At 36.9% G+C, this 14,364-nt stretch overlaps 1 protein-coding gene across 1 annotated transcript in view; it reads left to right on the top strand.

The window, feature by feature from the left end:
• Positions 1-14,364, top strand: part of LOC125659878 (uncharacterized) — a 41,537-nt gene that overhangs the window by 7,861 nt on the left and 19,312 nt on the right. Inside the window, exons 3-14 of the mRNA XM_048891670.2 lie at positions 642-723; positions 929-1,028; positions 1,898-2,060; positions 2,486-2,521; positions 2,675-2,755; positions 4,155-4,271; positions 6,163-6,261; positions 7,530-7,685; positions 9,631-9,723; positions 10,544-10,657; positions 12,250-12,345; positions 13,920-14,116. Coding sequence (XP_048747627.2) covers positions 642-723; positions 929-1,028; positions 1,898-2,060; positions 2,486-2,521; positions 2,675-2,755; positions 4,155-4,271; positions 6,163-6,261; positions 7,530-7,685; positions 9,631-9,723; positions 10,544-10,657; positions 12,250-12,345; positions 13,920-14,116 — 1,334 coding nt within the window. The remainder of the gene's footprint in view (positions 1-641; positions 724-928; positions 1,029-1,897; positions 2,061-2,485; positions 2,522-2,674; positions 2,756-4,154; positions 4,272-6,162; positions 6,262-7,529; positions 7,686-9,630; positions 9,724-10,543; positions 10,658-12,249; positions 12,346-13,919; positions 14,117-14,364) is intronic.

Raw genomic sequence — 14,364 nt, 5'->3', positions numbered from 1 at the left:
TGGAACTGTGATATGGACCCTATTCAGTACTGAATTACTAGGGTATTCATCATTCAGTTGGTATGAGATGTATATTTTGTGTTGGTTGTTTGCATTATGTCATTGTGATATGAAAACAATGGTAGCATTGTGTAATTTGTATTATCGATAAAAGTCCATTATGTAGAAATTTTCCCACGATTCCACTGGTTTTATATCCCCCATATTGCAAAGTAACTAGACTTTTATATCCCCCTGTAATACATAGTAAGTTCTAGACTTATATCCCCCATAATGCAAAGTAACTAAACTTTATATCCCCCCCCCCCCCCCATAATACAAAGCAATTGATAGACTTTTATATCCCCCATAATACAAAATAACTAGACTTTTATACCCCATACTTGTGTTTTGTCATAAAACGGCAAAGAATCGTAACAGACAATCAGGGAATGTAACAGACAATCAGGGAATGTAACAGACAATCAGGGAATGTAACAGACAATCAGGGAATGTAACAGACAATCAGGGAATGTAACAGACAATCAGGGAATGTAACAGACAATCAGGGAATGTAACAGACAATCAGGGAATGTAACAGACAATCAGGGAATGTAACAGACAATCAGGGAATGTAAAGTTTTGTATATTTTTTTTTTTAGGAGAATGTAGATGTCCAAGGAATGGAGGAGGTACGCAGTCAACTGCAGAATATGCTCCGATTTTCTTCTGCCTCCGGATTGGGTAGGATGAAAATTTACACAATTTTAAAATCATAATCATGATGATGCTTTGAATTGATTATAAGTTATTGCTCAAGTCTAGCTCTATAAATAGAGTTCAATTCATTCAGGTTAAGTTGGAAACTTAGATTACATAACTACATCACGTTACAGGTGTTTTGAAAAATGGAAACATTTGATAGATTGTTAAATCCTTACTTTGGCAGGCGGTGGTAATCAGATGGACTACTGTGATGATGGGTTTATGACGGAGATGCAGGCAGCGCAAGAAATGATGCATTATCCAGGAGACCACTCTGTAATAAGGTCAGGAGTCGAGTGATAAGGTCAGGGGTCAAGTAATAAGACCAGGAGTCGAGACACAGTCACATCAAGTGTTTAGAAATACATCAATTTTAAATGAAAGCACAGGAATATTGAGGTCAAGCGGTGTAGTTTGTATGACCTTGAAAATTTTTATATTGTATGGACCAAATTTGTCCATCAAAGCATGAAAATTCAAGTTAAAGTTTTAAATCTGAAATTTTCTTTTTCACACTGCCAATAGACCGAGGAAATCCGGAAAAAAGATCTTCTTTTTTTTCACTCGCAAAAAGTTGTGATCACTTGTGATTTTTTACTCGCAATTTTAATTTTTAACTCGCATTTAGTGAGTATCCCCTTAATTTCGTTGCCTGTAAAAAGTGTGTGTAATAATTATTAAAATACTGGTGTTATTACTGAAGTAAATGATATAGAGCAATTTTCATTGAATTCAGTTTTTGGTGACAAAATTGCAGTTTTTACTTCTTTAAATTATATATATATGAGAGTGATATTTCTGAAGATGATGATGTTTTGATGTAGTGGTAGAAATAATGAGAGTGATATTTCTGAGGATGATGTTGTTTTGATGCAGTAAAGTAGTAGAAGTGATGAGAGTGATATTTCTGAAGATGATGTTGTTTTGAGTATATACATGAGAGTGATATTTCTGAAGATGATGTTGTTTTGAGTATATACATGAGAGTGATATTTCTGAAGATGATGTTGTTTTGAGTATATGCATGAGAGTGATATTTCTGAAGATGATGTTGTTTTGAGTATATACATGAGAGTGATATTTCTGAAGATGATGTTGTTTTGAGTATATACATGAGAGTGATATTTCTGAAGATGATGTTGTTTTGATATAGTGGTAGAAATGATGAGGATGTGTCTGAACTTCTGGAGAACTTCCCCAGCTTTTCCTCCAAGATGTGGTCAGACACGTCTAATCTGAACAGAAGCGAGTCTTCCCTGTATAACGAAAACCAGAGACTGAGAGAGGTGATCGAGAAAGAACGCTACAGGCGAAAGGTATGTCACGTCAGCTTAAAACCAGAGACTGAGAGAGGTGATCGAGAAAGAACGCTACAGGCGAAAGGTACGTCATGTCAGCTTAAAACCAGAGACTGAGAGAGATGATCGAGAAAGAACGCTACAGGCGAAAGGTACGTCATGTCAGCTTAAAACCAGAGACTGAGAGAGATGATCGAGAAAGAATGCTACAGACGAAAGGTACGTCATGTCAGCTTAAAACCAGAGACTGAGAGAGGTGATCAAAAAAGAACGCTACAGACGAAAGGTACGTCATGTCAGCTTACAATGAGAAGAGAGGTTGTTTGTTTATTGGGGTAGAATATTCATATTTAATAAGAAATGTGTGGGTATTGATTAGAAGTAGGTTAAATGATTAAAATAATACATATAGTACAGTAATGTTGTGTTTTGGATATTTTCAGCACTGTGAGCAGTACATTCAGAAACTTAATGTCAAGGTAAGTCTTCATGAGCAAACAATATACTATGAAATAAATGACAAAAGATACATAAAAATATATACTGCTTTTTTCTGTAAAATTGTCAGAGAAATTTTAAGAGTTACCTGTATTTTGTGATGGTGGTGTTGTATTGATGTGAACATGTTGTAGTTATTGGAGAATCAGCAGCAGCTAGCGGTAGCCATATCTACAGACAAGAGAAAGGACCTCATGATAGAACAGTTAGACAAGGTAGTGTAATAGTGAAGGACCTCATGATAGAACAGTTAGACAAGGTAGTGTAATAGTGAAGGACCTCATGATAGAACAGTTAGACAAGGTAGTGTAATAGTGAAGGACCTCATGATAGAACAGTAAGATAAGGTAGTGTAATAGTGAAGGACCTCATGATAGAACAGTTAGACAAGGTAGTGTAATAGTGAAGGACCTCATGATAGAACAGTTATACAAGGTAGTGTAATAGTTAAGGACCTCATGATAGAACAGTTAGACAAGGTAGTGTGATAGTGAAGGACCTCATGATAGAACAGTTAGACAAGGTAGTGTGATAGTGAAGGACCTCATGATAGAACAGTTAGACAAGGTAGTGTAATAGTGAAGGACCTCATGATAGAACAGTTAGACAAGGTAATGTAATAGTGAAGGACCTCATGATAGAACAGTTAGACAAGGTAGTGTAATAGTGAAGGACCATGATAGAACAGTTAGACAAGGTAGTGTAATAGTGAAGGACCTCATGATAGAACAGTTAGACAAAGTAGTGTAATAGTGAAGGACCTCATGATAGAACAGTTAGACAAGGTAGTGTAATAGTGAAGGACCTCATGATAGAACAGTTAGACAAGGTAGTGTAATAGTGAAGGACCTCATGATAGAACAGTTAGACAAGGTAGTGTGATAGTGAAGGACCTCATGATAGAACAGTTAGACAAGGTAGTGTGATAGTGAAGGACCTCATGATAGAACAGTTAGACAAGGTAGTGTGATAGTGAAGGACCTCATGATAGAACAGTTAGACAAGGTAGTGTGATAGTGAAGGACCTCATGATAGAACAGTTAGACAAGGTAGTGTGATAGTGAAGGACCTCATGATAGAACAGTTAGACAAGGTAGTGTGATAGTGAAGGACCTCATGATAGAACAGTTAGACAAGGTAGTGTAATAGTGAAGGACCTCATGATAGAACAGTTAGACAAGGTAGTGTAATAGTGAAGGAATAAATGTTACGGCTGTTTGTATTGTAGGGTTATATGAACAGTGGAAGAATCTGGTAACTGAAACCAACTGTTTTTAAACGGCTTTATTTTGCGATTTACTAGAGATGAACTTGTTTCGAGGCGACTAAATTATCTTAAACACACAAGATACATCAAAGGACTGGTTAGCAACAAGAAATATAGTTTCAATGATGGGGTCCTCGCGAAAATTTCTCGCACGCAAATAAAAGTTGGTTTACAGTTTACAGATGTAAGGTTTTCATGTCAAGTTGAGAAGTCGATGCTTTTATCAAGAAATATGTTAAATTGAAAAAGCAAGGTTTGTTTCTGACATTTATTTAGATATTGTAACATGAAATGGGATGAGAATAGTTTTGTAGTGTATTGTAGAAGTGGTTCACTGTTTTTTGTAGCAACTAGCAAAAGTTGTGGAGGGATGGAAGAATCGTGATGACGACAAAGAACAGATGTTAGCAAAGTTAAAGAATGAGAAAGTGAAAATAGAAGAGAAGCTAGCTAATCAAAATGAGGTTAGTGTTATGTGTTAGGATATTTATTTAAGGTCATACGCAACGTTTTTTTAATAATATATAATTTTTCGTGACATTTCAGGTATAATGCACTTGCATTCTATCTTGTTTCTACAAAATAAAAATGGTACGAGGGTGGGTCAATAAGTAACCAACCTAACTTATTTCCGGTTGAGATCCACCTCTTCCTTTTCAATTTAATTGCCCACTAGTGTGATGCACTTAGACCAATGGTGTTCAAGTGCCATCAGCCCAGAACTGAAAAAGTCAAGGTCCTTTCCATTGACCCACTCCTCAACTGCCGTCACGACTTCTTCGTCAGATCGGAAATGATGTCCACGGATATCCTTTTTCAAGTTTGGGAAGAGTAAGAAGTCACTAGGAGCTAGGTCAGGCGAATAGGCAGGATGTGGTATTAATTCATACTCGTTTTGCTCTACAGCATCCATTGCTACTTTACAAGTGTTGACTCTCGTGTTGTCCTGTTGCAGCAAAACACCTTTAGAGAGTTTACCTCGGCGTTTTTCACAGATGGTGGTTCTCAGCTGGTCTAGCAAGTTTGCATAGTACACTCCAGTTATTGTACTTCTCTTGGGTAAAAAGTCCAACATAATGATGCCTTTTTGCATCCAAAAATACTGTGGCCATCACCTTGTCAGCAGATGGTTGCGTTTTAAACTTCTTTGGTCTCAGGGACCCAGGCCTTACCCACTGACAACTCGGAGCTTTATTCTCTGGCTCATGATAATGAACCCAAGTCTCATCTACAGTCACCAGACGCAAAAGAAAATCATCTTTTGACCTAAAACGCTTCAACAAGGTGCTGCATATTGATGCTCTGATTGCCATTTGCTCATCGCTAAGGGATTTGGGGACCCAACGGGCTGTTAGCTTGCGCATACCTAAACGATCATGTAAGATTGTTGAAACACTACCATGTGAAATGCCTAATGCCTGCACTATTTCTTCCACCTGAATTCGCCTATCAGAGTATACCAACTCCCATTCTTTCTTACACATTTCTTCGTTGGTGGCATCCAGTGGGCGTCCAGACCTAGCTTCATCTTCTAAAGACGTTCTACTGCGTTTGAATTCCCCTACCCAGAATTTAACCTGAGTATAAGATGGTGCAGAAGACCCATAAATATCGGCTAACTCGCCGTGTATTTCCTTGCCTGTTTTACCTTTTAAATACAAGTACCGAATTATAGCACGGTGCTCAACTTTAGATGAAAAGCATGCCTTTGCGTTACTAGCCATGTTTGACATTCAATATCTAATTAAAGAATGACTCAATACACGTGCGATTTTGTACCCAGGTATAAAACATGCATTAAAATTAGGCATGAAAATCGTGACCGTCTCGGTCAATCGGAAATGGGATAGGCTGGCTGACTCACCCTCGTATATATTACCAAGTTTGTTTTAGATTTAGCATATTTTGATAATTCCTGGTTGTGAAAAGTAAAAATGTAAATTCTTATGTAATACAGAAGGTTGTATATACAGACAATACACTAACTAAGTTATTGTAGCAAAGAAGGGAAGAAAAATCTTTGGATCAATCAGGGATCGACAATTGCATTACGAGTTAGGTGATCTAACTACTGACCTACGCAGGCTGATATAATGTATATAAAGTATTGTAATATTACTACAAAGTATAATCTAAACCTAATTTTGAAATCATACACAAGAACTTTTCATATCGAGGAGATGAAAATGTAATTTTAGAGAAAGTGTCAGAAAGTTTGCGTATGACCTTAATTGCAGGAAATCTGTAATGGGTGTACCATTCCTGTTTTTAAAAATCCTCCATAATTCATCAAGAGAGAGTAAAATATTTAATTTGGTCATTTAGAAAGATTAATTACCACATTGTCCATTCCAGATGATTAAGAACTTCGAGAAAGACATGGCAGAAGCTTTAGAAGAAATGAAAAACGAAAAAGACAGGGCTAGTATTGAGATTGACACTCTGAAGGCTCAGGTAAGGACAATTACAAACAGACACTTTGCTAAACCTCACATGTTATGCTCATATTAATCAGAGGGATAAACATCTTTGGTACCAGACATGATTTTTCTCTGCTTTAAAGTGGAATTCTGCTTTCGAAACTGGAAAAATCCATTCTCTATATTACGATTTTGCTTCTAGAAATTTTTAGGTTCAATAGATTTCACCGTTTACTTATCTTATTTTCCGAAATATCCAGTTTGGCTTTGAATTTTAATTAACGGTCAGTATTTCTTGATTGTATTCTTTGCGTTGATTGGTTGAATCATTATGATGTCACCCAATCAGCAGAATGTACACTGATTGTAAACACGTGAGCCTTAAATAAGTGTCTGCGAAAATAGCACAAAGATACGACAGCAATGGTTAAGGAGGTTTGCTACACCAGAGAAATTTGATGTAGATGAAAAATGGAGGATATGTACAACAAAATTTTGAAGCTGGAAATTTTTTTTAATTTACTTTATTTTGTCAAAAAATACAGTTTAAGTAGAAGGTAATCTGAATAAAATTTAAAACCCCTGCTGGACTCGAACCTGGGACCTACAGTTCAGCGGTCGGTATTCTAACCTACTGAGCTACTCGGCTATGTATTTAAATGGAAAAGGAAAAGTCTAATATTGCTGATATCGATTTTTTCATCCATGTTTTTAAAGGAAGTCAGCCATTATGACGATGTAGAGTACTACCTTAAGATGGTTGACAAGGTCCAGCTTTTGAAAAACGTTTTAGCAAAGTGTTGGTAGATTGCAGCAACAGTTTTGGTCTAAATTCACTAAATGACAATTTATGATTTACAATACCTGTAAAAAGGAATTTGTGATTCACAAGGGGGGGGGGGGGGGGGGGTTAGATGTTATAAAAATGTGTTCTGTTTTCTATTGATATTTCTAGTGAAATACATTATTTTAACCCAATTTTTACAGTTATCTTTGTTTTGTCTAATAAATCAACTTTTATGAAAATTCATATGAATATCTATATTGACATCAAAAATCATTTAAAAATGATAACTTAAAACTTAAAAATTGACCTGAAGGTAGGTGGGGAAACAATACTATCATTTGCAGTTCTTACCACCCGGTCATGTAAATTACCACTCTGCCATGTATTTAATGCATTCCCTGAATACCAAATATGTTTAACTGAACAGCCCTAGTTCTCCACGAAAATTTTTATGCAACAAGTATGTAATCATATGCAGTTATTACAGCTTGAAGTTAATACATTTGAAATTGTAGATATCAGAGAAGGAACGGGCTCGTTACCATGCTGAGGAGATATTGGAGTCTGAGCGTGAGCGGACTCAGCTAATTAACCAAGAATGGGAGAATCTAAAGGAGGCACAAGGCATGGCAGAGAAGAAGGTTCAACAGCTTCAGGATCGCCTTCGCTCGGTATGTAGAGCTCGAGCGGAGTAAGCAGGGGCTTCGCTCGGTATGTAGAACTCGAGCAGAGTAAGCAGGGGTTTCACTCGGTATATAGAACTCGAGCGGAGTAAGCAGGGGCTTCGCTCAGTATGTAGAACTCGGGGCTTCACTCAGTATGGAAAACTCAAGCAGAATAAGCGGGGCGCTTCACTCATTATGTAGAACTGGAGCGGGGGTTTGCTCGGTATGTAGAACTGGAACGGAGTAAGCAGGAGCTTCGCTCAGTATGTAGAACTCAGGGGGCTTCACTTGGTATGTAGAACTCGAGCGGAGTAAGCAGGGGCTTCACTCTGTATGTAGAACTTGAGCAAAGTAAGAGGGGGCTTCACTCGATACGTAGAATTCAGTAGAGTATGCCAGGGCTCGCAGACTCTGTATGTAGAACCCAAGCAGAGTCTACAGGGCTCACAAATCCTGTTGCCCAGTGTTTGTATTTACATATAGATTGCTTAATAGCGAGCGAAGACAAGCTCGCTCCAATGATTACGCAATTGAGTCATGTAATTTGCTCTTTATCAGCTGAAAAATGATGCTTTCAGAAAAATGCCACTGCAGTATATTTCTTTGACAACCCCGTAGATAAAACAAATGAATAGTTTGGAAAGTACCAGAAATTATTTTAAATTCCAGACCAGTTTTCCCATACCTTCATACGTTTTGTCGTAAATAATTGCTTGGTTTGAAAGAAAAATAATCGCAGCCAACGATGACATCATAATGCACTGTGTACATCAACGGCGTTATATTTCTTGCGTTAAATGAATTGCCTCAAGTCGTGTTGTAAGGTGTTATGGGTCTTCGCTCGTCTCAACGTTCACACCGTAAACATATTAGAAAATATCATATTTAAAACAAATTGAGATGTGCCAAACTCTAAAAACTATTTAATTGTGTTCAGAATTAACTTGTAAGTTGAAAACTCTTTTAAGCAAAATCTTTACTAGTATATTTAACCTATGTGAACAAAAATATGACACAAGTCTTGTTTACGTAACAAAGTATTGTAAACTCTGAATCTCTCTTGTAACTCGACAACTGACATTAAAATTTTTGCTGACCATTAGAAATACCTTAGTCTAGCATTGTAAACATTAAAAATGAGTGAGTGTATACTTATTTATAGTGGGCAGTGTACAGCTGGGAAAACCGGAGCCAATACTCGCTGGTTTCCCATGAAAATGCCAGAAATCTGGGATTACTGTAAATGTATTACATTTGGCTGTGTATTCTATTTAGCGCCTTTGGCGGAACGCAGCTTCCGCTAAATCAAGTACATCGCTAAATGCCATCCGTAAATCTAGATGTTTAAAGTAATTCAGGAATGCGCTAAATCAAATTTACGCTAACTTGTTGAAAAAACGATTTCCGCCAAATATTGTACACGCCAAATATAATACGTTTACAGTATATATACTTGGTCATATCATTAGATATGCTGCCAATTAGAATAAGAATGATAATGAAACAGCTGAGACAGTCCCAGATTCTGTAAAGCTATAAAAGATATGTTCAATCTATAATGTGATGAATATCATATCAGTGAAAAATTAAAACAAACTCAATCTAAATAAAACATGTATATGTATTAAGTTTTTAGTAGGACAAGTAGTGAATTTAATCTGGGCACTTGCTTTTAAAATGAATTTTTCAGCTCCTTGTACTGATAGAAATGGAGACCAACATCTCAGAATTTCTCTTGGTTTCATTTTTATCAAAATTACTCATTAGAAATACAAAGTTCATTAAAACGTTTCATTGGTTAAGATCTGAGAGTAACAGACCTCTTCTTCCCGGACTATTTCTGGTACACAACATTGGTATCATATTTTGGTCATACGTTGGAAACTCGGGTACTTTACCTGGAAGGAATCAGAAGATCGATGAATGTGTTACAGTTATTGAATTATTGTAGGAACAAGATGACTGGTTCAAGCGAGAGCAGGAACTACTGCAGAAGATTGATGAGGTGTCTGAGAACAACCAGAAAGTTCTGAATGAGGAGAGAGTGAGTGATGACTTTACATTGTACAAAATGGGGGCAGCATGGTGGTAGTGTAATGTACACAAACTAAGATAGACATTGGTATTTAAGTGTGGCCTTTCTATTACTTTTCCTGATCTAAAGGACTAAGTAAGCTTTTCTGACCATAGTCTATCTGTAATTTGTCTGTATTTCTGAAATAAATTTCACATTTTCAAATTTGCACAAAACAGCTGCATGCTCAGTTACCAACATCAACAAAAGAACGTTCTTCTGGTGACTGGTTGATTGAATATTGTTTAACGTCCCGATCAAGAATTTTTCACTCACATAGAGACGTTACCATTGCTGGTGAAGGGCTGCAAAATTTAGACCTATGCATTGCCCTTACGGCCTTTGAGCAGGGAGGGATCTTTATCGTGCCACACCTGCTGTGACACTGGACCTCAGTTTTTGTGGTCTCATCTGAAGGACCGTCCCATTTAGTTGCCTATTAATATGACAACCAAGTGGGTACTGAGGACCTGGTTTTGAAATAATTTATTTTATGTACAATGTATTTCTGAAATCTCTCCCTATTCCTCTGCTGTTATTACGTACAATTATAGATCTGCAAATTTATGAAACCCTAAATATGTTTTCAAATGGGTTATTTCTTCTTCGTAGTGAATGTGTAAATTATGTTTAAATCAGGTAAAGTGCAGTGAATGTGTAAATTACATGTTCAGATAAAGTGCATGTGTATGGATGATTCGATATGTAAATTAAATACAGTTAATATAAGATTTGTCATCCTTTTACTTCAATATTGTCTGTCATTCTCAAGATTGTCTGTCATTCTCAGGGGAAGTGTGAGGAAGCAGTGACTCTGTGTAAGGACATGGAGGAGAAGATCTACTCTCTCCAGACAGAGAGTCGTAAGTTTGAGATGGAGCTGGACGCAGCAGTCAGGGAGAAGGTGCGTTTCGGTTTTATTAACGGAGACTAACAGATAGTTTATAAATAATGTAATGTACTGTAAATTCCTTATTTTACACGAGAACTTGATGTCACGATAAGCCTCGTGGACGTCAGATCACGGGATCATGAATTCGCGAGTGGTCTATTGATCAAGAGTGTTTACATGGATTTCAGCAATAAGAAAATAAAATTGAGTAATTTTATTCGTGTGTGTGGTGCTTATTGCGAGAAATTGCACGATGATAAATTCCCTGGGAATGTTTAGGAATCTACAGTATATTTTTATACGTCAGTCAAAGACTGGATGTATTATGGTATACCGTCGTCCATCTGTCTGTCCGGACCTTATAGGCAAATTGCAAAATAACTGTAAGCTCCAGGATCTTACAACTCGGTACATTTGATCACCTTCAGGAGAGGAAGATGCCTATTGTTTTTCAAGGGTCAAAGTCTTAATACCAATAAGAAAACCTTGTAGGCAGAATACAGACCAAACTATTGGAGATATGATCTTACAACTTGGTATATTTAATCACCATGATGAGAGGAAGATGCCTATTGTTTTTCAAGATCAGAGGTCAAAGTCATAGTATCAATTAATATGAAAACCTTGTATGCAGAATATAAACAATTGCAGCAAGGACCATCAAACTTGGTACACATACTCCTCATGCTAAGTGAAGAATGCCATTTGTTTTTCAAGGTCAAAGGTCAAGGTTATAGTATCACTTAGTAGGAAAACCTTGTAGGCAGGATACAGACCAAATTGTTGGGGCTAAGACTGTCAATCTTGGTACACATACACTTTATGCCAAATGGAGGATGTCCATTGTTTCTCAAGGTCAAGGTCCTAGTATCACTTTGTAGGAAAACCTTATTTTTGTTTTCCAGATTTTTTACTGTTGTGAATACAGGTAATGCTCAGATATTTTGTCAGAACCTCCATCTTGGAAAATTCATAATCATTTCACATAATTATCAATTTGATTGGTGCACTGTGACCTACTTTAGGGCTAAAAGTAAGTCAAAAATAGTTTTTCTGCATTTTTTCTCATAGTGGATACAAATATCGCACTGAAGGTCTAACAGACGTATGTTTTACCGTTTGCGGTACTCTTGTTTATATTAATAAAGATGTACAGTTTATAAATGATGTAGTGTGTATTCATATGGTGAAGTAGTATTGAATTACTACAAACATGTGATAGCTGTATGTCTCTGAAGTGGTTCCTTAAGGAGGTATGCTACACCAGAGAAATTTGATGTAGATGAAAAGTGGAGGATATGTACAACAATATTTTGAAGTTGAAAAATTTCAAATTTACTTTATTTTGTCAAAAAATACAGTTTTAGTAGAAGGTAATCTGAAAAAAATTTAAAACCCCTGCTGGACTCGAACCTGCGACCTACAGTTCAGCATTCGGTATTCTAACCTACTGAGCTACTCGGCTAGGTATTTAAATGGAAAAGGAAAAGTCAAATATTGCTGATATTGATTTTTTCATCCATGTTTTTAAAGGAAGTCAGCCATTATGATGATGTAGAGTACTACCTTAAAAGATTAATTTGACCTGTAATGACTTTTTATAGGAAAGCTTGAAGGTAGAGATGGGCATAATGGAAGCCAAGTTTGATAGTTCACAGAGGTCTCTGGAGGCAGAGCTACAGTCCAAGATGGAGAGGGAGGTCAGTTCATTATGTGTGTCCAGAACATTGGTGTGTGTAGAGAATTGTGATGTGAGTGTGTAGAGAACTATTCTTGTGTGTAGATAACTGTGGTTTGTGTGTAGAGAACTGTGCTGGTGTGTTCAGAACTAGTGTGTGTAGAGAACTGTGCTGGTGTGTAGAGAAATGTGCTGGTGTGTGTAGAGAACTGTGCTGGTGTGTAGAGAACTGTGCTGGTGTGTCTAGAACTGGTGTGTGTAGATCTATGGTGTGTGTGTGTGTGTAGATAACTGTAATGTGTGTGTAGAGAACTGTGCTAATGTAATGAGAACAGTGCTGGTGTGTCGAGAACTGGTGTGTGTAGAGAACTGTGATGGTTCCGTGAAATCATCATTGTTCATGGGGGTTAATATTTGTTGGTAAACAAAATTCTAATGATTCTGGGAGACATGATTTTGTGTAACTTCAACCGTAAAACCAAATCATGCTGTATGGTTAATTGATACTCATGGGAAAATTTCACAAAAAAACCTGACACAAATGTAGGCGTTTTCCATTGTTTAACTTTTGGGGTGTAAATTGATTATGATTGTAACTGTGCATTTATATATTGCGATACTGTATTACATTGTGTATAATTATTATGATTTTCAGATGATTGTTAAATTAAGGTTACATTGTGTATAAGTTGTTATGATAATGATTAGATTGAAGTACTGGTAATTATTTTTTTCCCCTCAAATACACAACTAGGGCCTGGTCTTGTGGCGGGTGTCCTGTAGTTAACATTTTGTCTGTTCGTCCATCAGTACTTTCTATGGCATGTGATAACTTAAATTTCCTTTGGAAGATTTCCATAAATTTTATACATAGTACTTGTATTAGGCAGAGGATGACCCCTTTTTTGATTTTCAGATTTATTAGTTTTGGTGTTACAGAGTTATGGGACATAGGAAGTTTTTAATATCAATATCAAAGATAATAGCACTTTCTATAATTATAATTTGAGATTATTTGAGAAGATTTTCCTACAATTTATAGGTAATACCGTAATGCTTGGATTAGGAGGTGGTAGATTGATTTTCAGATTTATCAGTTTTGTTGTTACAGAGTTATGGGACTTGTATTGATTGTTGGGTCCTTTCTGACTTGTCAGTTTTCTAAATGTCTTTATAAGTGGTGGTATGTGGAGAAGTGGTGGGATGTGGAGAAGTTGTAATATGTGGAAAAGTGGTGTATAGAGAAGTGGTGAGTGGTAGGATGTGGAGAAGTTGTGGTATGTGGAGAAGTGTTGTGTAGAGAAGTGGTGAGTGGTGGTATGTGGAGAAGTGTTGTGTAGAAAAGTGGTGAGTGGTGGTATGTGGAGAAGTGGTGGGATGTGGAGAAGTGTTGTGTAGAAAAGTGGTGGTATGTGAAGTGATGGTGTGTGGAGAAGTTATGGTATGTGGAGAAGTGTTATGTAGAGAAGTGATGGTGTGTGGAGAAGTGGTGTTATGTAGAGAAGTGGTGTTATGTGGAGTAGTGGTGGTACATAGAGAATTATATAAATTCAGGCACCATCATATCCCACTATAGTTTTTTTTCTGTCATTGTAGATTGCAGATCAGATAGCTGAGGTTCACAAGAAGGCTGAAGGATCGGAGAATGAATTACGACAGAGTCACAGACAGCAGATTAAAGACCTGAACCAGCGATACACCAAAGACATGGAACGAAATCTGGCCAAGTTCCACAGCGACCAGAAAAACAGGGAGGAGGAGTTCCGAAAACTCACGCTGGAGTATGAAGAGAAGTAAGCATGCAATGCATATAGAGAAATACAATGTAAAGATAAAGTGTATCACATACTGTGGTTTATGTAATGCCAGCTTATTTGGTTGTTACAAAATCTGTAGTGTGGAACTTGTAGTGATGACCAAAAAAAAATTTCCACACTGATTATCTTATTATTGGATGGTTATCAATCAGAGCTGACTAATTGTCATATAGTACAAATAGCCATCTTGACTGCCTTACAAATTATATACTGACTGCATGGTT

The sequence above is a fragment of the Ostrea edulis genome, chromosome 9 (genome assembly GCF_947568905.1).
Source record: "Ostrea edulis chromosome 9, xbOstEdul1.1, whole genome shotgun sequence".
NCBI lineage: Eukaryota > Metazoa > Mollusca > Bivalvia > Ostreida > Ostreidae > Ostrea > Ostrea edulis.
The sequence above is the reverse complement of the archived record's forward strand: the minus strand, read 5'-3'. Positions and strand labels throughout refer to the sequence as shown.